The sequence below is a fragment of the Ictidomys tridecemlineatus genome, chromosome 6 (genome assembly GCF_052094955.1).
Source record: "Ictidomys tridecemlineatus isolate mIctTri1 chromosome 6, mIctTri1.hap1, whole genome shotgun sequence".
Lineage (NCBI taxonomy): Eukaryota > Metazoa > Chordata > Mammalia > Rodentia > Sciuridae > Ictidomys > Ictidomys tridecemlineatus.
The window spans coordinates 60,685,835-60,713,396 of NC_135482.1; the positions used below are offsets into that span (position 1 = coordinate 60,685,835).

Below are 27,562 nucleotides of genomic sequence, written 5' to 3' on the forward strand. Positions count from 1 at the left end.
CCAGAGTTAAACAAAGACCAAGCATAAGTGAAGAAATGTCCTCTGATCCCACAGACAGACCTCTCCTGCCACTGACTTTGATTTTCCGGGGTAGTAGAGAAGAGAAAGAGAAAGAAAGAGAGGAGATGATCATTCTTTTGCTCTCCTTGCTGAAGCAGCAGTGTTGTGGAGAGGGAAAAAGGGCACAGTTTGGGAGGTATAAGCTGAACCCTGAAGGCCCCTCCTGTGCCTCTGATGAGACCTCAGCTCTGGGTGTCCCTCAGCTCACCAGCATCCCATCCAGCACATGATGAAGCTCCACCAACTTCCACCCAGTGAACACAAACACAGCCAGGCCCAGTCTCCCTTCTTTATTGATCTCTGGCTATAGCAGGGGCCAGGGAGACCAGGGCAGGGGTGAGTCACATGCGTCTCTCCCCACTCAGGGTGGGGTGGGAAGGGCAAGTTTCAGGGTGGCAGGTCTGAGAGACCATGAATATGGACTTCACAAGAACAGGGTCCACTGTACAAATGCATGAGTGGTATCTACAAGAAAGGAGGAGCCAGTCACCTGGACTTTGGCCTTTCCTGGGGCCAGGTGGGGGGGGAGAGGAGCCTGAGGAGAGGAAGGGGCACCGGGCCTGGCTGGGCTCTCCCCAGAGGTTATGACAGCAGTGGCCCTGACCCCACCCCCACTCCCACTGTCTGCCTTCTACCCACCAAGGTCCCAGGGAAGGGGTCTTCTGGTGCCTGCGGCTGAGCCAGTTCTGGGAGATGGAGGGAGGGGAGGGACCCTCTCTGTTAGTAATACAGGATTCTTGGATTACAGCTCACCCTCCCCACATGCCCTGAACCCCAACCCAGCTGGTCTCTCCTGCCTGTGCTCAAAAATACACCCTGAAGGTGCTTTGCTGTGGAGACCTCAAAGCACTTTACAGACATTGGTCGGATGGGAGCCTCCTAGCCCTGGGGACAGGAAGGAGGCAAAGGGCTCAAGACTTGGCCAGGGCAGGGCCTAGACAAGCCCCCAGCTCTCGAGGCCCTCAGGACAGGCCTCCCCTCAGACCTTGGCCCCCATGGTTCCTCTCTTCCCCCAGTTACCATCTGGGCATGAGAGAGAGAGAGAGGATCACAGGGAGTCAGGCAAGAGATGGGGCCAAAGCAGTGCAAGTGTGGGTCAAAAGGATCCCACCCCACCCCTGTCCAAAAAAGGGACCATGCCCTGAAGGAACCCCCTCCCCTTCCTGCACATAGGGCTTTGAAAACCCCCAGCTTTTTATCCTATTCCAGCCCTTCCCAAGGGAGGAGAAGGGGAACCCAGACCTGCCAGCTAAGATCTGGGGTGGGGGACTGAGGGAACCCCCAAAATGTATTGCTTAGAAACTTGGAGGCAAAAAGGATAGGGGAGGGCCCAGGGGGCTGGCATCTCTGACCCTCCCCTTTAGGCCCTGGGAAGCCTCCAGGAAGCTCCCCCCTTCCAGGTAGCCATCCGGCCACGAGGGGAGCCCAGAGGCAGGGGGATGGGCACAGTGACCACTGGGAGCCTGAAGTTCCCCAGTTTTGCTGCTGGGAAATTAAAGTGCGCCCCAGAGGGTGTCAGATGGGGAGGGGCCCTTCCCCCAACCCCACAATCTCTGGCATTTGGCCTTCTGGTGGGTTGTCTCTTCCATGACCTCCATGCTCCCTGGGAGCAGATGGGGGAGCCAGTCCCGATGGATGGTGCTAATGACATCAAACACTTCAGACTCGGTGAGGACCTGGGGAAAGAGGGAGAAGCTTCAGTGCTCTGGTCTTTGCCTTCATCTCCAGCCCAACCTGCTCCTCCAGGTCCTGCCAGATCCCCACTGGTCCCAAGTACAGTTGTACAAAAATGCCCTTCAGAAGCGAGCCGGCCGAGGGTATGAGCTGGGCTGAGATGGAAGTGGGGTTTACCTGACCTCACCAAGCCTGTACCTCAGTGGGTGCGCTGTCCCTAACCCTCTCAAAGCCTGGTGCGGGTGCCACCCTGCACAGTTCTGCCCCTCCTTCCTGCAGAGACTGTGGGACCAAAGAGGGTGGAAGTATTTCCCATCTCCTACCCCTTTGCCCTGTGCCTTCACCTCCTCCATTTTATTGCCGGAAATGAGGACAGGAGAACCAAGAGGCCTCCACCACCGGCTCACCTGGGCCAGCCGGGGCTAGTCCAGATTCCCATTCTGGTTGTGTTCGTCTTCTGCAGGGGAGGACGGGGTCTCTTCTTCACAGGGGGACAGCTCATCAATGGACATCTGGTTGGTGATGCCTGCAGAGGGGTGCAAAGGAAGCCAAGTTTAGACCAAGAAGTATTTTTTCCCCAAGAAAAAAAGTATGAAGGAGAAAATTTTTTTAAAAAAAATAGGGAATTCTCACCCACTGCTCTGCCTCCCAGCTGAGCTCCCCTCTACCCATCATCCTTGGAAGATCCTCTCTAGCCTTGCCAAAACCCACAACTCCCACCCCGCAAGGAAGAGCCAGAGCCACCCAGTCACCCAGATCTACAGAGGCACACATCCATTCTAGAACAACCCAGACCACTCAGCTAGTCAACCTTTCCTGTGACCTAACTTTAGTCTAATTGGCTCCTTTCCCAACTCCAGGGGGTGAGAGTTGCCCCAGGGCTTACGAAAGCCTAGGCCTGCTGTTGCTCCCTCCGCCACCAGACAGGCTCACCCCCCACATGCAAGGCCACCCACCACTCGCTGCCCGTTCCTTCCACTTCTGTTTGTTCTCCTGAATGTACTTGGTCCAGGTGGCACGGAAGCTGACCACGTCAGGGTTGGGGTCTCCCACCTCCACGTCCAGAGAAGGCTGGCGCCACTGGAAGCTGGGAACAGGACCCCACCCCAGATCCGGAAGTTAGAACAAGCCACTCCAGTGGCACCTTCACGGCCCTCAGAGCGGAACGGAGGAGACCAATGGCCCAGAGGAGGCCTAGGATCCAGGTCCTCTTTCCCTCTACTAGGCCCGCTGCAAGTCCCTGTCCCTCACCCCCCAGTGTCACCCCTCCCTCTCCACGCCTTCTCTTTGGAAACAAAGACTACTGGGAAAGCAGTAAAGACCAAAAAGGAAGAAACAAAAATGTGGCGAGGTGCAGGGTACGGTCCCAGGCCCTAGTCCCATCGTCCACCCCGTGGCATGACAAGAGGCAGACGGGCTCCAAGCTTGGAGTAGGCTCCTCCCCTTGGCCCTGCCACGGCTGGACCTCATCCTCAGGAATTAGTCCTCCACACATCCTCCCCCAGAACCAGGAGACCCGCTTACTCCAGCCCCCCTCACCTGGGCTGGTTTTTAGACTTGGAGTCATCATCCACCAGGGGCTGGACACTCTTCTCTGCCACATCGGTCAGCACAGAGAACGTGGGCTCCACAATGAAATCAATGAAACCTGCAGGCAGGACAACAGAGGTGTCCTACCTGGAGGGTGGGGCAGAGGACACAGCTGACACGGCCATGACCCCCAGCTGTAGGTGGAACAAAGTGGGAAGGTAAGGGGGGGAGGGGCTGGAACATTCCCAGGGTGGACAGACTTTGGGATGATGTCTATGTGAGCCCAGAGAACTACTCCTGCCATTGCCCCCCCACCCCCGCCCGGCCTCCCATGGCGGAGCCCCATGCTGGAGCGCAGAAGCAGCCCTGCCTCTGCAGGAGGAGTGGTTCAGGGGTATTTAGGGACTTGAAGAAATCTTGGCCCAGGCCCACGCAGCACCCTTGACCCTTGCTGATGCACCCACTTCCTGCAGCAAGGCACTCACCAATCTGAGACTGCGCCACCAGAGTGGACGTGCGATCGCAGAGTGGTGAAAAGGGCAGGCCCAGCTCTGCCTCCTTGTCTCCCTGCGGGGACAGGACAGATGGGGAAGCTTGGAGAGAGCGCCTCAGCCCTACCAGAGTGGTGTGTAGCTGGGACGGTAGGGGCTTTGGGAGAGCAGGGAGTTTCTGTGCCTGGGACCTGGGAGTGACTGATGTGCAAGGGAACGGAACTACGGCAACCACCGTGAAGCTGTGAGGATGGAGGAGTTTATACCCCAGGTTCAGGATGAGGTCAGCAGCAGAAGGTGGCTGAACCATCTGGAGCAGGAGTAGGGAACTTGCAGAGTGAAAGCCACAAGAAAGCCCCCATGGGCAGAGGGTGGCCAAAGATGCCATTCTACCTGGCGGAAGAATTCTTCCATGAGGGCTTTGGTCCAGCGGCTGTGGACTGACCACTGCTTGGTAGGATGGCTGATGTCAGCAGCATGGAGCAGAAGAGACAGAGCCTTGGACTTGTCGATCCTGGGTGGGGCAGGTGTCAAGGAAAGGGAAACTGATCTTTTAGGGAAAGGAAACCTGGGCCATTGCCAATCCTATGCCCTCTCCCGGACCCATTCAAACACATCATTTCACATAACTCCAAACACCTTCTGAGCTGCACACACACACACACACACACACACACACACACACACACACACCTATATGCGTACAGGTAGTAGCACAGGCTGGGAGTGGGAAGCCAGGCTCCTAGAATCTAAGGGCCTGGGTTTGAATCCCCCAAACCCACAGCACACTAGCTGTGTGCCACGGAGCCAGTTACTTAAAATTTCCGTATTTCATTTTCTTCCATTCTAAAATGAAAATAACTCTACCACATGTTGAGTTGTTCTAAGAATTAAATGACATACAACAAATAAGTAGGGAGAAGAGTGTCTGGCACATAATAAATGCTCAGTTGATGTTATTTATAGTGATAATCATTATTATTATAGTACCCCCAACAATGACCCGCCGTGACACTGTACACTCTCCCACACAGAGCGTACACAGAGATAGGCACACACGTTCAGGGAACACACAAACATATTCTGTTCTCTTTTACATTTAGATACGCCCCACTTCTAAGCAGCACTAGATGTAATTTTAGCATTTGGTTTGTCCTGTTTGGGGTTTTTTTGGTTTTTTTCTTAACCTCACACGACTCTCCCAGTGGCCCTATTAGAGCAGGAGCTAGTGGCAAGCAGATGTGGTGAGAAGTGTATCATTTTTGCCATTTCAACGGTGAGGACGCTGGATCCGTAAGAGTTGAGCGAGTTTCCCAACACTGTGGAGGAAGCCCATCCTCGGGCTACTTGGACTCCAGGCCAAGTGCCCTCCAGCAGGTCAGGTGACCAGCTGCCCGCAAACCCAGGGCCACGGTCAGACATGCCACACGCACTCTCACACAGGGATACACTCAGGAAGAAGGCTGGAGCCCGCAGAGTCTCCACACCCAGCTAAAGACCCAGCACACCAACTTCCCGGCACACACCCCATTCACACGCCCCTCCCTCTGGCCTGGCACCAGCCGCTCCCCAGCCCATGCCACCTCTCCAGCTGCTGCAAGGCTGTCTTCATGGTCTTCACTTGCTGGAAATGGCAGGACATGTCTGTGGCCAACACCATCTCAATGACCAGGGCCCGCAGCTCTCTGCATGGAGAGAAAAAGACAGGTGATAGGCCCTCCCAGTCCTGCCACTCAGGAAGTCTGGGAGAAGACGTCTGGGCTGAGGGGTCTCTGAGGAGGCCTAGGGCTGGCTTCTGCTCACACAAACTCATCCTTGGTGAGGTTGATGAAAATGTTCATCTCATCGTCCTGCATCAGGCGGAAGACAGAGCTGATGTGGTGATTCTCCAGCACAGAGCGGTCATTGTACAGGATGGCGCATTCCGACCTGCAAAGAGCCAGGGTCGTCCTGTCAGGTCCTCGCTGAGGGGGGCCCTGGCAGCCTCCCCTCCCCCACCCGGCCCCTCACTTGGTCTGGATGTGGAAACTGTTGGTGGTGCCTGTGTGCTCATAGTCGTGAATGGCTGCGGCGAAGACGATGGCCAAGACCTCGATCTCCGACAGGCAGTGCTGGGGGAAAGAGACAGCATGAGGGACGCTCCCCACTAGGTTGTCTTCCAGTCTTCATGGCCAGCTCTTAGGCGAATGCATCCAGGTATCTTAGCTCCCGGCATGGCCAAAGACCCTCCTCCACCCCAGCCTGCGACAGTCCTAAGGCACTGTCCCCAGCACTGCCTGTGAAATTCTGGTATCCCTGGGAATTCCCTAGAGTGAGCTCATCCAATTTGACTCTGTAAAGGCTTTGGGATGCCAAAGAGGAAAGAAGCAGAAAGGGGGAAATGGAGCTGGAGGATGACCTAGACTCCCAACGCTGACACGGTGACCCTGAGCCACAGGAAAGCGCTCTCTGGGCACCTACCACCATCCCAGTGCGGAGCAGGAAGCAATGCACCGTCTGGGTGACGTCGGCCGCATGGATCTGGTTGTGGTAAGGGTTCTTGTATTTCCCATAACCTGTCTCCAAGGCCTCCAGGAAACTCATCAAAAACACAGTGGGGATCTATGGTAGGAGGGAGAACATGGAGAAATATCCGGATCTGCAGGAATGGCAGCAACGAGCAAGTCCACTGTCCTTTAGAAGACAGTGTGACCTAGGGAGAGAACAGGGGCGACAGCCAGCTGAACCTGGGCTCACATCCTAGCTCTATCACCTGCTGGCTGTGTGACCTTGGGCAAGTCACGACCTTGGGCAAGTCACTGTGCCTCCCTGTGCCTTGGATACTTAACTGCAGAACGAAGATAATACCACCTACCTGGAATTTAATGAGATAAATACAAGGCACTTAGAACGTGCTCTCTAAAGAGTAGCTATAATTATTGTTATTTCCCTGGAGATTTGTAAGAAAAAGAAAGAAAGCTTCCCTCCTATCTTCCAACCATACAGCCCCATCCCCAAACCCAGGACCACAGGAAAAGGCTCAGAAGCAGGGGAAAGAAGATGACAGAGAGAGGACCCACCCATCCGGCAGATGTGGGTCACCCTCTGCTCAGAGAAACCTTTCCTGACCCCTCCCTAGTACACTCACTGCCATCCACCCAACAGTCCCACCGAACACACATCCACATGTCTAGCCCTGTCTCTATATATGCCCTGGGTGTCTCTGCCTCCTTCAAAAGGCTCAAGGCTCCCAGAGGGCGGAGCTGATGTCTTCACCTGTCCTAGGCTGGGAAGGGACCAAGGTTCTGCACTTTGGGAAGCTTCTATAGAGATGAGCTCTAAAGTGCAGAGACAGAAGACATGCCACTAGTCAGACCCCGCATCCCCCTCCCCTACCCCTGGAGGGCTGTGCCCCAAATTCAGGGAATTTTAAAGGACTGTTGCCATGACAACTGCCCTTGCTTTTGCGTTGCCATGACATCCCTGGAGGGAAGGGAAGGGAAAGAGAGGAGCAAGGAGGGGCTGGGTGCCCAGGAAGAGAATGCGGAGCTCAAGACAGAGGCTGTGCCCAGCAAACAAAAAGCCTGTGTGTGCCACACCCCACACACTCACACTCACACACACACACACTCACACACACTGACTGCCTCGCAGATGAGGTGGGCCAAACCCAGCCTGATGTCCCTTCCAGGTAGAGAGGCGGAGTTGGGGGAAGCTGGTGGCTGACGTATGTCTGTGACCAGTGCAGAGCTGGGAAAAGGACCCTGCTGTTCTCTGTCACAGGGACAGGGACAGCAGGACTGGAGGGAAGATCATGAAGCCACAGGACAGGCGGCAGGAAAGTGCTGAAGCACCATCTCAGCTGAGCACCACCACGGGAAAGTTTGGAAACTGTCTTGGGAATTGTTGGGAGGAGAGGACGGGAGAGTCAAGAAGAGGCTCACAGGGACGCGAGGACTGTGGTCTGTTACAGTGAGCGGGGCGAGGATGGCCACAGGGGCCTTCCAGAGCCCAGCTAGGAGGGGACCCTCCGCCTGGACTCCCTGGACTGCGCCTCTCTATGATGCTGTCTGGGAACACTGGCCTCCCCTCTGCCTCTAATCTCCACTGTGTACCCAGAAGCTGCCAGGAACCCCCACAGCAACTCTTCAACCCTCACCCCCACTTCTAATGTGGTTTTTCGATGTGGAAGTGCTGCCTCCTGGTCTTTGCTCCTCCCCAGTGCAGGACCTGGAGACCCCTCCTGCCCACACACCCCGCCAGCCCTGTCAAGAGCTGGTCCCCTCCACAAAAGCCCTCGCTGCAGAGGCCGGAGCTGGGGGGCAAGGGAAGGAAGGGGTAACCAAATGTGTCCCTCTCCCTGCCCAGGAAAAAAAGAAGACTCTAGTCCCAAAGGACACCGGCTGATAGCATCTGCACTCTAGGCCCCCAGAGTCACAGACAGGAGCTGAAAGGGAGGTGAGCACCGCCCAGATTTGCGGAGAGGGGAGCAAAATCCCAGGCCAGACAGGTACAGACCTGAAATCCCCCTAGGGAAGCAATCAGGAAGGTCAGAGGCTGGGACTACAGCCAAGGCCAGCAAGGGAGGCTGCCCTGGCACTGAGACTGAATGAGGGAGCCTGTGGAATCTACTCCTGAGACTCTTTCAGAACAGGAATGAGAGGAGTGGAGACTTCTGCCTGGAGACTGAGGCAGAATGCTGGCCAACCTTGAAGCGACTGATGAGGTTATGTCGAGTCAGCAACTCAAACACAATGGTCCTCAGGGCATGGTCATCTGCTGCCCGGTTCAAGGAAAAGACATCAAAGCACCAGAGGTCCAGGTTCTGTGGAGAAACAATGAACTAGGCAGACAAGCTCCCTTTGGGGAGTTTCCTTGCAGCAACAACACTTGAAGTTAGACTTCAAGGAGGACTTCACCAAGATTACAAAGAACTGGGAAGCAGGAAAACAAAGAGGTGGTAAAAGGGACCTCTTTCTTCCCTTATATCTCTCAGTATGGAAGAGGGGGAAAAGGCAAGCATTTGCCTCTGGGGTAGGCAAAAGTTGTCTTGAGGACTATGGAAACATAAAAGGGGAGGTAAAAATCACATCATAAAGAGAGTCTGGAAGTCCCATGGCTATTCCAACCCCTAACCTTCTCTCTCACCTTGAGACAGTTGTGGACTGCAGTGGAGTAGGTGGGACCCACGGAGGTGTATGTTCTCCGGAACATCCTAAGAGAGAACAGTGAAAAGACAGAACAGGGAGAAACTGCTATAAGTCCAGGCAGTAGGGACCTGGCCAGGTGGAGCCCTGGGGACGAGCCACGAGCATGTGGGGTCTCAGGGCTGGTGGGCTCATAAAAGACCAGGACAGTGGGGAAAGAGGGGCAGAGCTAGAGGCAAAGGGAGGCTGGGTGTGGGCAAACCTCACCGCTCCACGAAGATCCCGGCCTGCACAGCATGCACGATGCTCCGGAACTTGGGCTTCTCCTCTGCTCGGCGACCTTTGGCTCGGGTCTGCTGGGTGAAAGTGGAAGCCAGCCAGTCCCGCACCTCCGAAGGCACAGCATCGGACCGCAGCTCCTGCAGCTCATCTTCTGTGTCCAAGATTTGCCTGCAGCCCAGAGTCACAGAGGAGAGACAGCAGGTGCTGCCACAGCTACAGACCCTGCACCCAGCCACACGCCACGCTTAGTAACATGCCAGCTCACTCCGTCTCTGCCCACCCGTTCCTTTCTTTTGCTACATCTTTTTATTTCGGTCTCGCTGTCTGGCATCCCCAGCAGGGAAACGGCTCACTATGTGAGGTAGTAAGCGTCCCGACCACGGGAGTATCCAAGCAGGCCGTGGAATGCCATCTGCCAAGGGATGCCACAGACAGAGCAGCACAGCCCAAAGAAACAAACTGTAGGCTGCGTAGATGAAGTTTTTAATTTTCTAGTAGCTGCATTAACAGGGTAAAAAGAAAACGGTGAAATTTGTTTTAACGAAAAATTGGATTTGAGCTAATACCTTTAAAATAATATCACTTCAATGTGAATCCATAGGAAATGTATGAAGGATGTGTTTTACAAGCTTTCTTCCAAGACTCTGAAAACCAGCATGTAACTTACATGTAGATCTCAATCATCCCTGCAGCATTTCAAGAGCTCAAGAGCCACAAAGAATCAGCGGCTCCTATGCGGGCAGCATAGGTCTAGAGAAGTACTCCGCACTGGGAAGTTTAAGGTTGGATGAACTCTCCTCTTTCTCTCTCTGCCCCATAAATGCCAGGCAAGTGCTCTACTACTGAGTTACACCCTGAGCCCCCTCTTGGTTATCTTTGCCTCTATCTCTGCATCCATCTCTTCCTCTGGCTCTTCATCTCTCTCAAGAGTTCTTTCTATTTGCCTCCCCTTCTTGGACTCTGTCTTTGCTCTGCATTTTTTTTTTTTTTGGTACCAGGGATTGAACCCAGGGGCACTTAACCACTGAGCCACATCCTCAGCCCTTTTTTTATATTTTATTTAGAGACAGGGTCTCGCTGGGTTTCTTAGGGTCTCACTAAGTTTGTGAAGCTGGCTTTGAACTCTCAGTCCTCCTGCTTCAGCCTCCCCAACCGCTGGGATTTCAGGTGTGCGCCACCGCCTGGCCTTTTTCCTACTTTGTTACTCCCTGTCTCTGAAACACGTGTGCCTAGCTGCTAGCGCAGGTCTCGCTCACCGAGTCTCATCAATATAGACGGCCTCCAGCAGAGAAGCTGTGTACTCCAGGTTCTTCTTCAGCTCCTCGATGTTTACCTCCCCGTTCTCCAACTGCTTCACCATGTAGCGTAACCTGCAAGAGGGTATAGGGACAATTATCCTGCTCAGGCATTGCTACCTTGTCATGAAACTCTTTAATAGGACAGCTTTTATTGAAAGAGCTTCAGTCTTCTACAAGTTGTTTATAACTCTATCATCAATGATAACAGCAGCTAATTTTTTCTTCTGGGGCTATGGCTACTGCCTGAAGTAGGTTTATTCCAAAAGTTTCATGCCAGGCTCTCTTGACTCTACTATTCCCATCCACCATCTGATCTCTGTTTCCTGCAAACTCTTCTTTAAACTGCCGGGGTCCCACAGAATTAGCCAGGAACAAGCCTCTGGGGTGATGTTTTGGGGATGATTTGTGTCATCATTTGAATAACCTAGAGCTATGTCACCCAGGAGAAAGATCTGAGGATCCACAGCAACCAAAACAGCCCCCAGAATTCTTTCATTGTCTCTTGGTCAAGGCAGGAAGGGGGGGAACATGTCCACAGCCCCTCTGTCCCTGGCAGGGACCGCAAAGGCACAGAACAAAGACCAATCTGAATGCTTTCGCCTGGCCTCACTCCACGCAGGCAGAGCTAATGGATTATGATTCCAGAATCCATCAACCAGGACAAGGCTGGGTTAACCCCTGCCTCCCCGGTCGTGCATCAGCTCTGGCAGTTACTGTCCCCATCCACTCCCTGCCTGTGACCAGTCTAAGCCTCATCCAGGGCAAAAGTGGTGAGTTGAGGCCAGGGATCTCACATCCTGGATGCTTTCCCTAAAGGGACAATCACATTTTGCACTTAGGAGTTCTGAGGGTCAGTGATTAACTGAGGGGCTTCTTAGAAGTCTGGCAAGTCCAGCCCAGGCTGTCACAAAGCAAATGAAGCTCTCTGATTCTAGATGGTGATTTTTAAAAAGTGACTAAACACTCTTTCCTCCCTCTTCTCCAAAACCCGCCCTGCCCCACCAAAAGCCCACACCAGGGTAAGATCACAGCCCTTACAATTCCCCACTGAGAGGGGGCTTCAGAAACCCAAGGTCACCCATGAGTCAGGGAAAGAGAATGAGTCAGGGACCAGAGGCTGAAATTAGCATCAGTTCCCAGGGATGCCGCGGGAGGGCTGAACAATGGCATTCCTGAACAGAAGCAGCTCTAGAATCCTGGGGTCTCCGCAGCTCTGGAATAGGGGTGCCCAAAATAGCCGGCACCAGCAAGTATTACAGGCCAGCTCTCACCTCAGGGCCTGGCAGTCCTGGCCATCCTGGCCGGCGTAAGAGCAAAGGGGACAGAAGGAAAGGCAGCAAATGGGGAGGGTGAAGGAGCCGGAGGGTGCTGCTGTGGCGGCCGGCCTGCGGATGTTTCCATGTGGGGACAGCGGGTATCTAACAAGAGGGAGGGCGGCTTTAGCAGGGCTCAGCCCCAGCTCAGCTTCATCAGGAGGAATGGATAGAGAGGCTAGATAGACCTCACCCCAGCTTTCCCAGGCAAATGAGCCAGAAAGGAGCCACAAGGCCTTGTATCTTCAAAACACACCAGGGATCACAGAACAAAGAGGTACCCTGAGGACCCAGGCATAATCCAGGGCTTCCCTGTCCTCGTCAGTCCCAGTGGCCAGGGACCCTGGAATCTGGGGTCATACTCTCCAGAATGAAAGAAAGCCCTCTTCTCTGGGCTATGGTTCCATCTATCCCCCAGATTCCCTCTACCTTAATCTTGTAGGTCCCTCAGCTTTCAACAATCAAAAACTCTGTCCCCAGGGGTCAAGGCCCACCACCAAAGTTTTCCTGGTTTCTTTCTCAATCCACCTCTGGAAACACACCTCCCAGCACAGGCTCTCAAGTGAACAGCCACGCCCACGGGTGTTCATTTGCGTGTATTTGCATAATCACTAACAATGCTGCCAGCTCTACATTTTAAAAAGAGCTTTCTCCTACATTATCTCATTTTATCCTCACAATGGGCCTATGAGCGAAGGAGGAGGGAAGGAATTGCTAGCCCTGTTTATAATGCAAAACCTTGGGCTCAGGAGGCTGCTTTGGCCCAGGGCAGCCAAGCAGCAAGCTGGAGGCTGGAACCCCAGGTTCAAAGCTGTCACTTCCTGCTGTGAGCCCTTGGGCAAGTCTCTAACTCTTAATCAGTATTTATTAAAATGTGGCCTAGAGACTCCCCGTGGAATCACCTTGGGGACATGTTAAAACTTAGATTCTAGACCTCACTGTGCACCTGCTGAACCAGGATGTGAGGGGATCATCCAGGGATATGCATTTCTAACTAATACTCCAGATGATTCCAATATACTCTAGAGTTCAAGAACTTTCTTTAGGGCATCAATTTCCTCATCTGTAAAATGGTAAAAATGATAATGAAGCAGCCTCATAAGGCTATTAAGAGGATTAAACAAAATAATATATGTTAAAGACCTGGCACATGCAAAAGGTCTCCATAAATCTGATTTGAATAGAAATTAAGTGACCAGTATCATACTGACCCTGTGAGGCTCCCCTCCCACTCCCTTCAAACCCACAAAGAACTTGCCTGCTCTCCCCCAAGTCCAGTAGAGAAGAGAGAGTTGAGTTTGGATGGAGGTAGATAATTAGGAAGCCCCCTAACAGAAGACACAGATGATGATAATGACTATGATCTCTCCTTTATGATTAAAAGACTCATTTGTTTCTCTCAAGCACCTTATGAAGGCCACACAATTAATCAATCTCAGGTTGGCAAGGCCTCCAACTCACACTTAAAGACCTGCCTCTGTCCCCACACAATGAAGGGCAAAGCAAGTCAATTATGTACTTAGCTTGGACAGATGTGGAGAGCATTTCACCACAACTTCTCCAGCCTCAGCCAGTTGACCTTAAGTGTTCTTGTAGGTGGGACAATGGGAGGTGAGTCTCTGGATGACACTGACAGTGACTGATTTCTCTTGGTTGCCATACTCAAAGCATATAATATGTGTTTAGTGACAGCTCAACAAATAAATATCAGGGGAAGGGGACAGATTAATCAGATGTGAGGCCATCTCCCAGAGCTCACCATGGAAATCCCTGAGCCACAGTTTCTGAAACTCTAATGGGAAGCCTGGCGAGAAGAATGAAACTGCAGGTTGACTTTAACACACTGCTCCCCAAGTTCCTCCTTCCCTTGCCTCTAGATCCCATTCAGGAGCTCACGTACAGCTTCTGTTGAAATCTGAATCAAACACGATCCAGACACCAGAAGGAAGGAGGTAGGGAGGGAAGGAAAATTAAAGAATAAATTTGACAAGGGAGGAGTCCAAGAAGAGATCTGCACTCAGGCAGCTGAAAAGATCCAGGTGTTGACTGCACCCTCCTGAAGTCTCACACATACACATACACACACACACACACATAAGCGTTCCAGTCAGCAGGGCTTGACTTAACCAAAATCCTTCAGAGTTAGGATCTTCCTAAACCTACCCAAAGTCCTCACCTCACTATCCTGCAGGAAGTCCTTCTTCCCACCCACATCAGTTTTAATTCAACCCTCTGGTTCAGGCCTCAGAGAATCTGGCAGGGACTGGTCCCCTTCCCTGTAGAACAAGATACTCAGCACTGTCCAGTTCTCATTCGGCCACAAGGAAAACAGAAAGCTTCCCACCTCCATCCCTACCCCTGATTCCCAACCACCATTTTTTTTTTTTTTTTCCTTTACCTTCAGTCCCTGCATGATGCAAAAAGCCTCAGATCCTCACCCCTGGAAGCCCAGCCTCTCCCAGCTCTAGGCAGCCAGCTGGAAGAGAAGACTCCTGGCAGTAAAAACCCCAACACCTCAGAAAAGCCCAGCTTCCCCAGCCCCCACCAGCTCATTTCTTTGGATCACCACAAGGCTGATGTTCTGGGGATTTCCAACGCCCTCTGCCACTACTTTCAGCACCCACCATTCTGAAAAGATCACCCACTGTGAGTAGGGAGCTTAGGACAAGTCAGCCTCCAGCCAAAGGATTGGGAGTCAGAGGAAGAATTCTGTTTCCAGTTTGGGTTCTTAAGACAAAAGGAAGAAACTTCAAGGGGATGTGAGGTCCCCAGGCCGCTGAGGATCAGGAAAGAGAGAAAGAGGAGGAAACCCTGCTAAGTCACCTGCCATAGCCAGGAGGCAGTGATAAAAAAGGAAAGAGATGGAAATGGGAGGAGACTAAGGGGAAGGCAGGTAAATGGAGTAAAAGGTGGAGAAGTTGGTGCACACAGACACACAACTCATACGGGGACTCTCAGGTCTTGGTCCCTCCCCTCCACCAAACTATAACTGGTGGACCTACAAACAGCTTGTTCTTTCCTCCTCCCATCCCCTCCCCTCTCATCCCCAGTACCTACCTGAGGATGGGACCCTGGAGATGGCTCCTCTGAACAGGTACAGGGTTTGCCATGGAATCGAAATTTCCTACTTTAGTGTATCAAAATGCTGACCCCTGGGACCCAGGGCCCCCACGAGGGTACAACTCCCTCTTGAGCCTCCAAGTTCCTCCTTCAGGTGGAACAGAACTCAACGACTGACCAGAAAGCACTTTAGGAGATGGGAGTAGAGGGGGCCCAACTAGAGATAGAACTGAGTGAAGAAGCAGAGACTCAGCTTTACAGGAACTGGGTGAGAGGCCGCGGGAAAAGTTTCACATCTGAATCAGACGGAAAACAAGAATCTGTTGTCAGAAGAATCCCAGAAAGGACAGAAATAGCATAGTCCAGCCCCTTGTTCTGAGGAGGTGGGGCTCCTGTTTGGGAAGAAGGGGTTAGCAAGAGGCTTTAGGATACAGGGACAAGGAACTACCCTGAATCTGTCACAAAGAAGTCTGGAGTGGAAGGGGAAGGAGCCCTGAAAAAGCCCCCTAGAGGGGCTAAGCAGATTCAGCTCCCTCTCAGGGTCTTTTTCTGGGACCATTCTACAAAATGAGTTCTAACCCACCTGAAAGAAGAGAAGCAAGACAGGAGAATGAACTTCCCAGAGAGAATTAGAAACTCTAGGGGTGAGGCTTGCTGAAACTTGGAGCCAGGTGATCCTGAGACAAGGTTTCATAGGGAGGGAAGGAATGAAGTGAATGAATGTCAGGAGGTCCTGTTCATAAAAACCAAGAGACTGGGCAAATAAACACTCCCAGCCCCAATTTTCTCATCTGTAAAATGGAGATAATGGGAAAGTGGTGAATTTTAACTGAGAGACATCAACCCAGCGCAAAGGTAGAGAAGTAATGAGAGGGCCCAGGAGGGACCAAAAGAGTCATCCAGAAGAAGCCTGGAGACCAAAACCCTCTCCTTCCACCTCTACGTTTCGCTCTCACTCGGGCAGAGAAGGAAAGAACCGGCCTCTGCAGCGCGGAGTGGACGTGCGCACACAGCCCCAGCCGCCTCCCGATTGGCTGTGAGATGACATCACCAATACAAGAACACTGGAGCCGCGATTGGTCAGCTGAGGGGTTGGGCGGGGCTAAGAAGGAGAGGGCGTGGGTGAAGAGGAAGGCTTGCAGTGAAGAGTTCCTGGCACTACAGTGTCCTTAATCTGGGGTCTAAGGCTGGGAGTGGTGTGGAAACGAGCAAGCGGGCTCTTGCAGATGAGCATGGCGGGAGAAAGGGAAAAGGGAAGGAACAAGCCAAGAGCTTGGATTTTATGACAGGAAGTCTTCTCCCTCGTCCCTAGCAAAAGCAGAAAGAAATTAAAATAACTTGTCACTATGCCAAAGTCTTGAAGGATTATAAATACATGAAGTTTGGAGTGGAAGTGGACTTCAACAGCAACAAGAGCCATGGAGGTCAAAGACCTCCTGTGGTTTCTTTTTTTTTTTTAAGAGAGAGTGAGGGGGAGAGAGAGAGAATTTTAATATTTATTTCTTATTTATTTATTTATTTATTAGTTATCTGCAGACACAACATCTTTGTTTTGTACAAAGTGCTGAGGATCGAACCTGAACCTGGGCCGCACGCATGCCAGGCGAGCGCGCTACCGCTTGAGCCACATCCCCAGCCCCTTGTGGTTTTCTTAATGAACTCCTGATGGCCATGTGAAGAGGGCTTCTACAGATTGTGGAAGAAAGGAAACCTACTCTGTCCATCTTGTTCTCTCTGGGCCCCATCACCTCCACCCTCCCCACACCCACCACAAGCTGATGGGTTTCCAGAGAAAAAGGACTGGACTCAGTGTCAGAGACACAGAACTGTCACTCAGGTTATGAGGGACAAGTTATTTGGCCTATTCCCTGGACATGCTTGCTTGGAGAGATGGCCATGGGGATTGGGGCAGGTGGGAGCCAGTTACACTCAGCCTGAAACACCAGCCACCTCCAAGTCAAGCCAGCTCCTCTCTCTCCCAGGTGGCCTCACTCCAGGGCCTGCTATATACTAACTTCAATCCTCCTTTTGAAAGGTGGAATTTCTTAGACTAGGCAGCAACTTACCAAGACACTGTTTCTAAATAAAATATTTTTTAAAGGGCTGGGGGCACTGGGGATGTGGTTCAAGCGGTAGTGCGCTTGCCTGACATGCACGGTGCACTGGGTTGGATCCTCAGCACCAAATGAAAATAAAATAAAGACATTGTGTCCACCAAAAACTAAAATAAATAAATAAATAAATAATTTTTTTTTAAAAAAACAAAAGGGCTGGGGATGTGGCTCAGTGGTTAGTTAAGTCCCTCTGGCTTCAATCCCTAGTACCAAAAAGAAAAAAAAAAAAAAGGCTCTGGCAAGAATATCCTGCCCATTCTTCTGCTCTCTTGCTCAATAATACCTAAGTTGGTTGGACAAATGACTGCTCACCATCTCTCTCTCTCTCTCTCTCTCTCTCTCTCTCTCTCTCTCTCTCTCACACACACACACACACACACACACATACACACTGCACATGCTATGTCACTCATTCTAGCCTATAATTATTTATTGCTCCTAATAAGAAGGAGTATTGGTCAACCACTACCTCTTCCTTGAGAAAATAATTCCACATGCCCACACTCTACCTCAATCCGAGCTAAGGAGACTGTCACTCAGCTGGGAGGAAGTACAAAGATGTGAGGATGCCAGCAAAGGGTCTAGTATCCATTTTTCCTTTAGTCCATAAATTTAAAAATGAAAAGGAGGGGCTGGGGTTGTAGCTCGGTGGTAGAGCACTTGCCTCACACACGTGAGACCCTGGGTTTGATCCTCAGCACCACATAAAAATAAATAAGTAAAAATAAAGATATTGTGTCCATCTACAACTAAAAGAAAAATACATTAAAAAAAAAAGGGGGCCCAACCATAATGCCTCTCTCCCCTGCCCACACCCAGCTTCCCTACCCATGCTGAGGAACAGGAATTGGGAGAGGGAACAAAGGATGGGAAACTGTCTCCCATCACAGAAGGGCGTGGGTCAGGGCCTGGGGTGTTCTGGTGAAGGGACTAACTTGCTCATCTCAAGGGTCTAGAATCTCAGAAATTGAAAGAAATCATCTAAATTCAATAAGAAGAGGACATGAGTTAAAGTCAGGAGAATTTGCGTAGACTTTCTCACTATATGTGACCTGGGCAAGTCACTCTGAGCTCTAACTTTCTTGCCTATAACAGGTAAATAAAATGTACTTCACAGAATTCTCACAAAGACCCTATGAGATATTGTATGAGAACACTTGGGGAACTATAAAGTGATACATGAATGCAAATGATTATTATTTAATATAATCCTTTATTTAGTCCAGCAAATATTTATCAAGAATCCTCCATAAACAAAGTTCCATGTGTCCACCCTTGTACCTAGGACCCAACTTTCCATCTGGGCCCCAAGTGGTAGCTGGGTTACTGGTGGAAAAGTTCTAGTCACCTTGCCACGGGCACTCTAGACATCCGGGGCTTCTCTCTAGCTTCGTGTTCCATAGAAGCCAGGGAAGCCGTGGAAGCAGAAGCCAGGGATTTCACTGAGCATCGAGCTCCAGAGCTAAGAGCAACCAGCCCTCTAGTCGCTCAAGCATTCCCATCCCTCCCCTGGCTTCCCATTGCTATAGGAGCAGCCCCAATTCTGGCAGCTGGCTGGGCAGAGTGGCGGGGGTGGCTCCAGAGATAAAAATAGCCCCCCTGGTGGCAGAGCTGGGGTGCCATCCTGGGAGGCAGCAGGCCTCAGGTTGACATGGCAGCAGTGGTGAGAGATCTCTAGGCATGGGAGGGGGAGGGGACCGGGAAGGGATGGGGCAGGGCTGGGGAAAGACTGGAAGATAAGTTGGGAAAGCACAGAAGCCAGGCAGTGGAGAGAGGTGAGATGGAGGGGCAGGAGGTACTAAGAAAGCAGGGAGGGAAGGAAAGATCTGGAAGGTGCTTCAGGAGAGAGTACGGGAGGTAAGAGGGGGAAGTCTGCTCCACCCTCGGTGTCTGAAGGCAGCTCCCCCTCTGCCTTCTACCCAGAAGCTGTTTCTAACAGGTGTTCCTAGCAACAGCCAGCACAGCTCTGATCACATGAGGAAGGGAATAATCTAAACAGTTGGAGCCTTAGCCAGGACTAATAATAACCCAGGTGTCCTAGCTCCCAGCCCAGTGCACAAAGGAGTCACCTCTCCCTCCGGCTTCAGCCCTTGAGAGAAGGCAGCGTCGTTGGGAGGAGTGGGCAAGAATGTCAGAGGAAGGCAGATGGGAGAGGAGCTCCCAGGAGGCAGTCCGGAAGAATCTTCCCCTGGCTCACTTGTCCACCTCTCTCCCTCCCTATGCTATTTAATTCTCATTAACCACTTCCACATGGACCACCCCACCAGCCCTCCAAACCACATCCCAACAGATGTTTCCAGCAGATGCCCTGCTTCCAGGGAGCCTAACAGATGCTGAAGGTGGCCTGGGAAGGAAAAGAGAATTGGAAGCTTGGCAAGGGATGGCTGCAGGTGTGATGGGACACTAGATTGTGCACCAGCAGGAGTTCAGTCTGGTCCCAGCACAGCCTCCGTCTATCTCTGGCATCCGTTTCCTTCTCTGTAACCCTTTAGGACTCTCAAAATTCAGGCCTGCAGTGGAGACACTAGGGACATAGGAAACCTGGACCTTGGTTCCCAGGTTTTTTCTGACTAACTCATTGCTTCTCCCAAATCATAGCTTTAAAGGAGGAGAGTCTCTCTTCTTTGTCAGAGAAAGGTCACATTCTGGCCTCCATGAATTTCTCAGGAAGTTCTCCTGCATATCTGTGTATCTCCAATCTATTTTGCTGCAATCAAAACAACAGCTAACTTTGTTGGCAATTTCAAAGAGCAGAAGGGGAGAGAATGGGAAGGACAAAGGCTAGTGCGACTGGCTTTTATCTTCTATCTTTCACATTGGGATATCTAAAGCTCCTGCTTATAGAGAGATGGTCAGGGTTTCCAGAGCTTGGCAACAGGGCTGGCAAGTGTGCTCATTCAGCCCAGGCCCCAGGAAGTTTCCAAACAAGGTGAGCATGAAGGAGAGAACTAGGGAGAAGGTGCCAAGCTAGATATGCAAGAGCTGATAAACAGGGGAGCAAGAAGCCAAGGAAGAGAAATGAAGGAAGAAACTGCCCTGGTCTCCAGGTCCTGCTGCCAGAGAATCCCCAAGCACCCCCGCCCCAGCAGGCCAAGCTCCCTTCCCAACCTAAACTGTGCCAATACCAGCTGGCAGCCCAGTCATCCCACTGCAGTGCCACTATCATTATTTGCAAATCCGACTTCTCATTGCAACTATGAAATCAACCGACCTAAGAGCCAGGCTCTAGCCAACAACAACCTGAATCACCCCCTTTCTAACTCCCAGCCCCCAGCCCCAGGTCTCTCCATGGATACACCCTGGCTTTTTCCCCACCAAGCCTGTCTCTCCCCAAACCCCAACACAGCTCCCTCCACACACACACACCTCTGCCAGGTCTGGGATGCTGAGATAAAATCTTAACCCAACATTTTCTTCTCAGACAGGGATAAGCTCAAGACGAAGCAGGAGCTGGGGGGACAGGAGCAGCTGCAGCACGGGGGGATGAGGGCAGAGGGGCAAGAGCACTGACCCTGGGAACAGCCCTGCATTGAGTAGATAAAAAGGTTTTCCCCTTTTCCCTGCTCAGGAGCCTTTGCCTTGCAGTTTCCATCTATGTCCCTTCCTGGGATTCTCTCCCAGTTCTCTTGGACCATCTAGCCTTCCTCCCATAGGGGACAATCTCATTATCTAACAAACTCCAGTCTCCCAGTTGTCTCGCCTCTACCTCACCTGCTGCCCTGGTTCTGGCCCTCTTTCTCTGCCGCTGTCCTGAAGAGAGTTGGAAAATAGCTACTCAACTTCCGTACCTGAGAAAATCAGCCCCTTGAGATTCAAAGGCAATTACTTGGCTTCCTCCCCGAGGAGCTGGGAGGATGAGGTCATTAAGAAGGCAGGAGAAAGGCCTGCAGACACAGAAGTTGAGGCTGGACTCCTAGGAAGGCTCCAAAGGGTGCTGCAGCCAGCTCATCCCCTAACATCTGGGTGAGGGGAGGGTGCCCCAGGGATTTTCTGGTTCCTAGCCCAAATAGGGAGGAGTGGCAGAGAGAAGGCAAGAGTGAGAAGATAAATATAAGGGAACAGGAACAGGGAGAGGAAGGGAGACAGGAAAAGAACAAAGGAACCTAGGAAAGAAACATGGGGCAAAGGAGGGAAGGGACAGAGGAGAGGATGCAGGAAAGAGTCAAAGAAGAAAGGAGAGAGCAGAGGAGTTGAAGACAAATCCTCCATGATTCCTTTATGGGTTCAAAAGACAGGCAAGACTTCTTTCCAGGTTTTGTTTTCCTCTAAGCCAGTGGGGAGGCAGGGGAGTAACCAAATAAAAGAGGGAAAGCTAGAGACAACCACTCATTTCAGGGGTTTTAGTAAAATAATGCCCTGGGCAAGAGCAGGTAGAGAAGGATCTGAAAGTGTCCAGGCCTCTCCAACAGAGTCACCTGGGCTTCAGTCTCACTGCATCCCCAACCTCCTTTTCACCCTCCTCTGGGCAAAAGTGAGATAAATGCAACCTCAGAGGTGGAATCTCCTCTCTGTCTTTTTCCAACCTGCCTCCTGGGGCTCCTAGACAAGCAGAGGGATATTTGATTTCTAAAAAAACTCTTAAAGATTCTCTAAAATAGGATGTAGCATACTTGAAGGCATTAACCCAGGCCTAGGACTTAAGATGAAAGCTATTGAGGAAGAATCCACCCATGTAAGGTCCCCCACACTCACCACGTCTCAGAACTGCAATTTCTCCACCAACTTCTAGTTTGGCCACCGGGATAAGATGACTCTCTTTTCTTTGGATCTCAGTGGCCCACATCCTTTGTGGTATAGTCCTCCTTCATTACCACCCAACCTTCTATTTCCTAAGCTCATATACCTGCCCTCACCCCTTCCAGGTAAGCATTTGTCAACAAAAGTTTTCCAAATCATGTCTCCAACACAGGAACTTGAACTTCTTAGATAATTCATATTCCTTCCTCTTGAGTCTTTATCTTTCTCCCCTATCCCAGCCAGTAGTCACCTATTCATTCCTATTCCCCCTGCCTCTTCACAAGCTCTCCTATGCTGAAAGCCATTGTCATTTAAAAGTCACTTTCGTATGGATGATATCAGATGAAGAACCGAGACCTCAAGATCACACAGCTAGTGATTACCAGAGCGGGAATATGAACTCAAACTCCAGGATCCTAATGTATTCACTGCTCTTTCTCCTATCACCACCCTGCCTCCCTAATTCCCACCTATTCCAACCAGAGGTGTGTGGAATTCTTCCTCTGGTCTGAGTTTGATTTACCCTGTCTCTGCACCTCCCCTTCACCTTACTGCAGGAATTTTCCACCCTCCACTATTCCAGAGATGCCACACAATCCTCATTCAAATAAAGCAGATGGAGGGAATCAAGATAGGAAACATCTGATGGGCGAGGGGGAGATAAAACCAGGGAGAAGAGATTCCCTGTGCCATGGCTGGAAGTGAAGAAGGTAGGACTCATCCAGGAAGGATGCACACACACAAAAAAATCATCCCTCTGAGACCGGAGAGAAATGATGCTCCCTTTTCGCCAGAGGTCCAGGGAAACACAGTTTACCCTGCAATCTTCACAGTAGCGCCACAGTTACATACAGAGAATGAAGGAGAGCAGCATGATTTTCAAAACTGGTAAGAGCCACACAAGACCACTTCACAGGGCATATACAAAATGAATACAAAAGGAAGGGTAAATCAGTGAAGCCCCAAGTCCAGGCCCTCAGCATCCTTGTTCTGCCCTCTGAATTACCCTAGGATTGTAAAAAAAAAAAAAAAAAAAGTCTTTTTTTTGGTGAGTGTATTACAAATACATACACAGGATCACCCATACATATTATCCCATTATCTATATACACACTCACATAAATCATCCCATTCATACCTAGGGCAATCAATTTCACATACTCAGGTAAGCACATACCTTCCAAACCCATTTACTATCCCACATGCCGTTTAGAAACCAAAAACAGAGACGTCATCATGGAGCCCTGATTCCAGCATGCACATCAACTTTTACCCAAACACTTACGTATATATGTCAGACGTTCACAGATTCATCCTGACATATATCATTCACACAGTCCAAATACCATAGCTTTTGTATCCTATCTGTAATTCCTTCAGTTCCAGGCTGTGTCCTCCCAAACCCCCCTACCTTTTAAGCATCACCCTTTCTCCAAAAAAAAAAAAAAAAGAAGAAAAAAGAAAGAAAGAAAGAAAAAAGAAAGGAAACTCCCTTTCCTCCATTCTATTTCCTACCTCCTACATGGAGGTACACACAAACCACAGAATCAGAGGCAGAACTGGGCTCCATGGCATATAGATGTATAATCATTAATTCATTTGTTCATTCATTACTTTAAGACTATTTATTGAGTGCTTATCGTGCTTAAGGTACCAGAGAAGACTCTGATGAAAAAAGACGAACAAAAATAATCCCCAACTGGGTCCTTGCTCCAATCTCATCTGTAATGACCTTGAACCACAGCATAGGACATTGAACCTAGACCTCAGAGATCTGTGTGTGAATCAATCAGGGAGAAGAAAAAAAAAGGGATTATGTCTATTCTGCCCCACAGGAAGGAGGCCGTTCTATCTGTAAAATGTAAAAATCCAATAGAAACTGGAGCAGACGGATGAGAGTGACTCTTGTAGTATCCTGGGAGAGGGAACTCATATCTGTGCCTTTCCTATGTGTATATAATCCCCCCAAAAGAAAAAATTAGGCAGAAACCCAGAGTGATAGAATTTTACCTCTTGGGTAGGTACAGCAAAAGGAGGGTGCCTACCTCACTCTCCGTACCACTGAATGGAGCTGAACCAGATTCCAAGCTCCATGGGAACAAGGTCCATATCCATTTGTCCACCACTGTAACCCAGCATCAAGCATACCACCTGGCCCACAGGAGAGTACCAAATAGTTGTTAGATAAATAAATGAGCTGAGGCAGCAAACCAGTCTCTGCTTATAGTTTTCCTTGATTCACAAAAGACACAGAAACTCCTTCTACCTCTATTGATCTCTCCCAACACACTCTCCAAAGCCCTCTGGTCTTGAGGACCAATGGACAGTCCAGTCAAATCCTTCATCTTAGGGTTAGAGATGCTGAAAATCCTCCTGCCCAAAACATCATTTCCAGACTTTCTCTCTAGCCTCTCTCATACCTCAGTTTATGAGTCTGCTTAGTTAGGAAAAATTTCCGGCTAGCCAGAGGTAAAATCCCATAGTTAGAGACTTTTTCCAGCTCATATGCTCCATATTCTGAATTTATATCTTGACAGGGTCCTGGGATTGAAAACAAAATTCCTGGATATTCTTCCCAACAAGAAATTTTCCTCCACAATTATATTAGAGGGGGTTTTTTAACCAGAGGCAGAAACACCAGACATGGTCCCTCTGAAAGGAATCTAGATATCCTAGATTAGACATTAAAGTGGGGGGTAGGATGTGTTGAGTAGGGGAATCAAGACATATATAGAGAGAAAGAGATAGATATTTAGATATTCCATCTGTCTTTGTTTCCATTTAGTACCCAGTCCTGAGATAATCATGTCTACTCCCTGTTTCCAGACTACACAACCTTTTCCTCCCTAGCCCATGAGGGAGGGAGGACTGTATTTCCATTTAAGGGTATTCCTCCTTTCTCACCTCTTTAGGAACCACCTGACCCAGAAAGTTAGGGAAATTCTCCTAGCCAGCAAAATCCATAAATCCTTTTATTTCCTTTCATCTGATTTTTCAAAACCTCCCCAATATTCAAACAATGCCAGATACAGAAAGCCATCAATTTGGAATCTACCTTCTCTGGGCAGAGGTTGTGGCTCAGAGGTAGTGTGCTAACCTAGCATGCAGGAGGCACTGGGTTCGATCCTCAGCACCATGTAAATATAAAATAAAGATACTGTGTCCACCTAAAACTTAAGAATAAATATTAAAAAAAAAAGATCCTTCTCTGCTTTGAGAAAAGGAGACTGAGAATTTACTCCTGTTGATTAATCATGGGGACATGGTACTTTTAAATTAGCACACGTAGCTGGCTAGAATGGAGGCAAGGTGCGTATAGGATGAGCTATTTATGCTGTGGGGAGGCCATCATGATAGACTAAGGATCAGATCGTTGAAGTGAGTGAACACCAGAATAATCTAATCACTAAGGTTAACGATCCTTGTCCACCATGTAAGGCCATCTCAGCTGGGACACTCTAGAGAGTCAGCTGCCTCCACTCTCCTCTCTCTGCAGGTTTCAGTGCCTTCTGTGATCCTCTTCTGTCATCATTGAGCATTTCTCACAATCAAGGCAGAGACAACAATTTGTTTTCAGGAAAGACTTTTAGTTAGAAAGGTGTGAAAGATGGTAAAACCCTCACTTCTACAGGGCCCCACTACCTGCAGGCAAGGTGAATATATGGTGAGCCACCACCTGTGCCATGGGGAAGTCATCCTGAGAAACTGAGTTCTCCCATTTATAGACCCTAAGGCCCCCACTTTGCCATTCAAATACTTTCTTACCTGCCCCTCTCTTCAGCTTCCTTACCGTTAGCAAAGCATCATTTTCTATCAAAAATCACCTACTGCTCCTCCCAACAAAAATCAATGCAGTCCAGTTTTCCATTTCTTCATCCCAGAACTCATTCCAAGGCTGCGCTTCATAGAGCCTAGCAAATTACATTGGCCAGAGGCAGCAAAGGAGGGGGACCGAGGAGCACATTTGAAGTCCAAGCTCTGTTGCCCACCGTGCCTCAGTTCTCCCTAAGGCCTCTCTAAGCAGTGAGAGTATAAATCAGACCCACCTGCCCAATATAAAAGCATCATCTTGTCACCACAGGCGAAGTATCTGAAGAACACAACCATAAGCATCCATCCATCCCCTTCCTCCATTTCTCACTTTATCAGAACCCAGAAATAGAAAGCTTCAGTGTTCACTACTAAGGTGACTGGGGGAAAATGGGGTTCAGAGGTTATGTTTACTATTTAATCACCAAGTATCCATCCTCTCCTATCTAGCCTCTTTCCTGGTGGCTGTAGGGAGTCATCTCAGTGAAAGGGGCATCCTCCCTTGTTCTCTGATTAAGAATCAACAGACTGCGGAGATTATTACCCGATAGCAACTGACGGGGAAGTAAATATGGTGCCTGGCCTGTCTCTGACCCAATCCTCTCCTCCTCTGAGGAGCAAAAAGAAAAGTTCCTTTCCTCCCTGAGACTGGTGTGTGGGACACCTGAGTCCTTCCTTTCCCCATTTATTCTTCCCCACAAGCCCTGATCCTGCAACAATAAAAAATGATACCAAAATGTGCTTGGAGATCCCGGGAGATCCTATATAAACAAAAAGGCTTTGATTAAGCCAATTACCTGGCTCCTGTCACTCATCCTTTCTTCACTGCCACCCCCTCCTCCAGCTCCCAGGTGGGGGCTCCACCCCCTCCTCCAGATTCCAGGTGGGTCATTAATATGCAGAGTGAGTTTCCAGGCCCCAAGAAAAATGAGCTACCTAAGTATGGGGCACCCTCACCCCCACTCCCTGTGGGATGCAGAGGGCAGAAACTACCAATCCCAACCAACCTATATATGACCCACAGGTTGGCACAAGTATCCCCATGCACTACATCTGCAGCTGTGTGTAATCACTACAACACAGCTCTGTGACCCACGGACACTTGTGCACACGCATGTGATGTGTCTCACATCTGCACAACCCTGCACATGGATACGTGTGAGTCAGCCTGGCACCTCCTGAATGCTGCCCGTCTGCAGCCCTGCCACACCGCACATACTGTGCCGCCTCTTCGCGCTGCGTGTGTCACCCGGGGGGTCCACAGGCACTGGTATATCGTTAGCTTTGTAACTCCCAAACCTGCTCCAACCAACCGGCTTGCTCCGCACATGCCTGGCACATGTGGCCTGGACACGCGTGTCAGGGCCGTGTTTCCTCGCACCTGCCAATATGTGTGCCCAAGAGAATTTATCAGCCGGGCTCCAGGTTCCCCTCCCCGCCCCCCTGCACACACACTCCAAGCTCCTACGGCCCCTTCCCCCCTGTTTCCCTACCAGGGACTCACAGAGATCGAAGCTTAATCCACATCTTCTTGCTGGGGGCTGACTTCAGCTCCAGGGGTGACGGGCAATCCGACTCCAGCATCTCTGGAGGGCTGCGGGGGGACAGCTCCATGCTCAGCCACTGTCTAGAGAACAGAGGGAGGAGATCGCACCTCGGCTCAGCTTCAGCCCCTAGCCAAGAGACCCTCGCTCCCTACCCCAGGCCCTTCCCACCTGCGGCTGGCGTGGTCCAGCCAGGCCGGTGTCTCTAGGCTCAGCCCGAGCTGGCAGAGCTGCAGTTCCTGCGGCTGCTGCTCTCCCGCTGCCCTGCCGAGCTCTGGGCTCCCAGTCCGAGCTCTCCGCGCCGCCGCTGCCGCTACCGCCGCCGCCGCCGCCGCCGCCGCCGCCGCGCGCTGCCAGAGCCGCCTCCTCTCCTCTCTCCTCCTCCGCCGGCCGGGTCCCCCCTCCCTCTGCTCCCCTCCCTTCTCGGCCTGCCAGCGCGCCCGTCTCTCACTCCGCGCAGCCACTCCTCCCCCTCCCAAAGGAACGATTGGAAACCGGGGGCACACACAGAAGTGCCCAAGGG

The 27,562-nt window shown here is 50.8% G+C and overlaps 1 protein-coding gene across 9 annotated transcripts; it reads right to left on the bottom strand.

The window, feature by feature from the left end:
* Positions 1–335: 335 nt before the first annotated feature.
* Pde1b (phosphodiesterase 1B) lies at positions 336–27,382 on the bottom strand. Of its 9 annotated transcripts, none has more exons than XM_078053371.1 (16): positions 27,211–27,382; positions 27,000–27,122; positions 10,420–10,533; positions 9,149–9,385; positions 8,883–8,949; positions 8,443–8,559; positions 6,216–6,356; positions 5,766–5,866; positions 5,559–5,684; positions 5,339–5,440; positions 4,149–4,269; positions 3,750–3,831; positions 3,274–3,382; positions 2,691–2,821; positions 2,142–2,260; positions 336–1,736 (listed from the first exon to the last, which is right to left on the bottom strand). In XM_078053371.1, exons 2-15 carry the CDS (start codon positions 27,107–27,109, stop codon positions 2,157–2,159), a joined length of 1,662 nt encoding a protein of 553 aa, XP_077909497.1. In that variant the 5' UTR covers positions 27,110–27,122; positions 27,211–27,382; the 3' UTR covers positions 336–1,736; positions 2,142–2,156. The 9 variants fall into 9 exon arrangements, with proteins under 9 accessions (XP_077909497.1, XP_005325145.1, XP_077909501.1 ...); XM_005325088.4 differs by having other exon boundaries at positions 9,149–9,331; positions 27,211–27,381; XM_078053375.1 differs by lacking the exon at positions 27,211–27,382 and having other exon boundaries at positions 26,989–27,055.
* Between the last annotated feature and the right edge of the window lie 180 nt (positions 27,383–27,562).

Bases quoted from the DNA above. Each gene is read 5' to 3' on its own strand.
- Pde1b (XM_078053371.1), bottom strand. From the start codon at position 27,109: ATGGAGCTGTCCCCCCGCAGCCCTCCAGAGATGCTGGAGTCGGATTGC. The intron at 9,386-10,419 runs GTGAGCGAGACC...GGCTGGGTGCAG, and splicing joins GTCTATATTGATGAGACTCG to GGTCTGTAGCTGTGGCAGCA. The intron at 5,441-5,558 runs GTGAGCAGAAGC...CTCTCCATGCAG, and splicing joins CTCACCAAGGATGAGTTTGT to AGAGCTGCGGGCCCTGGTCA.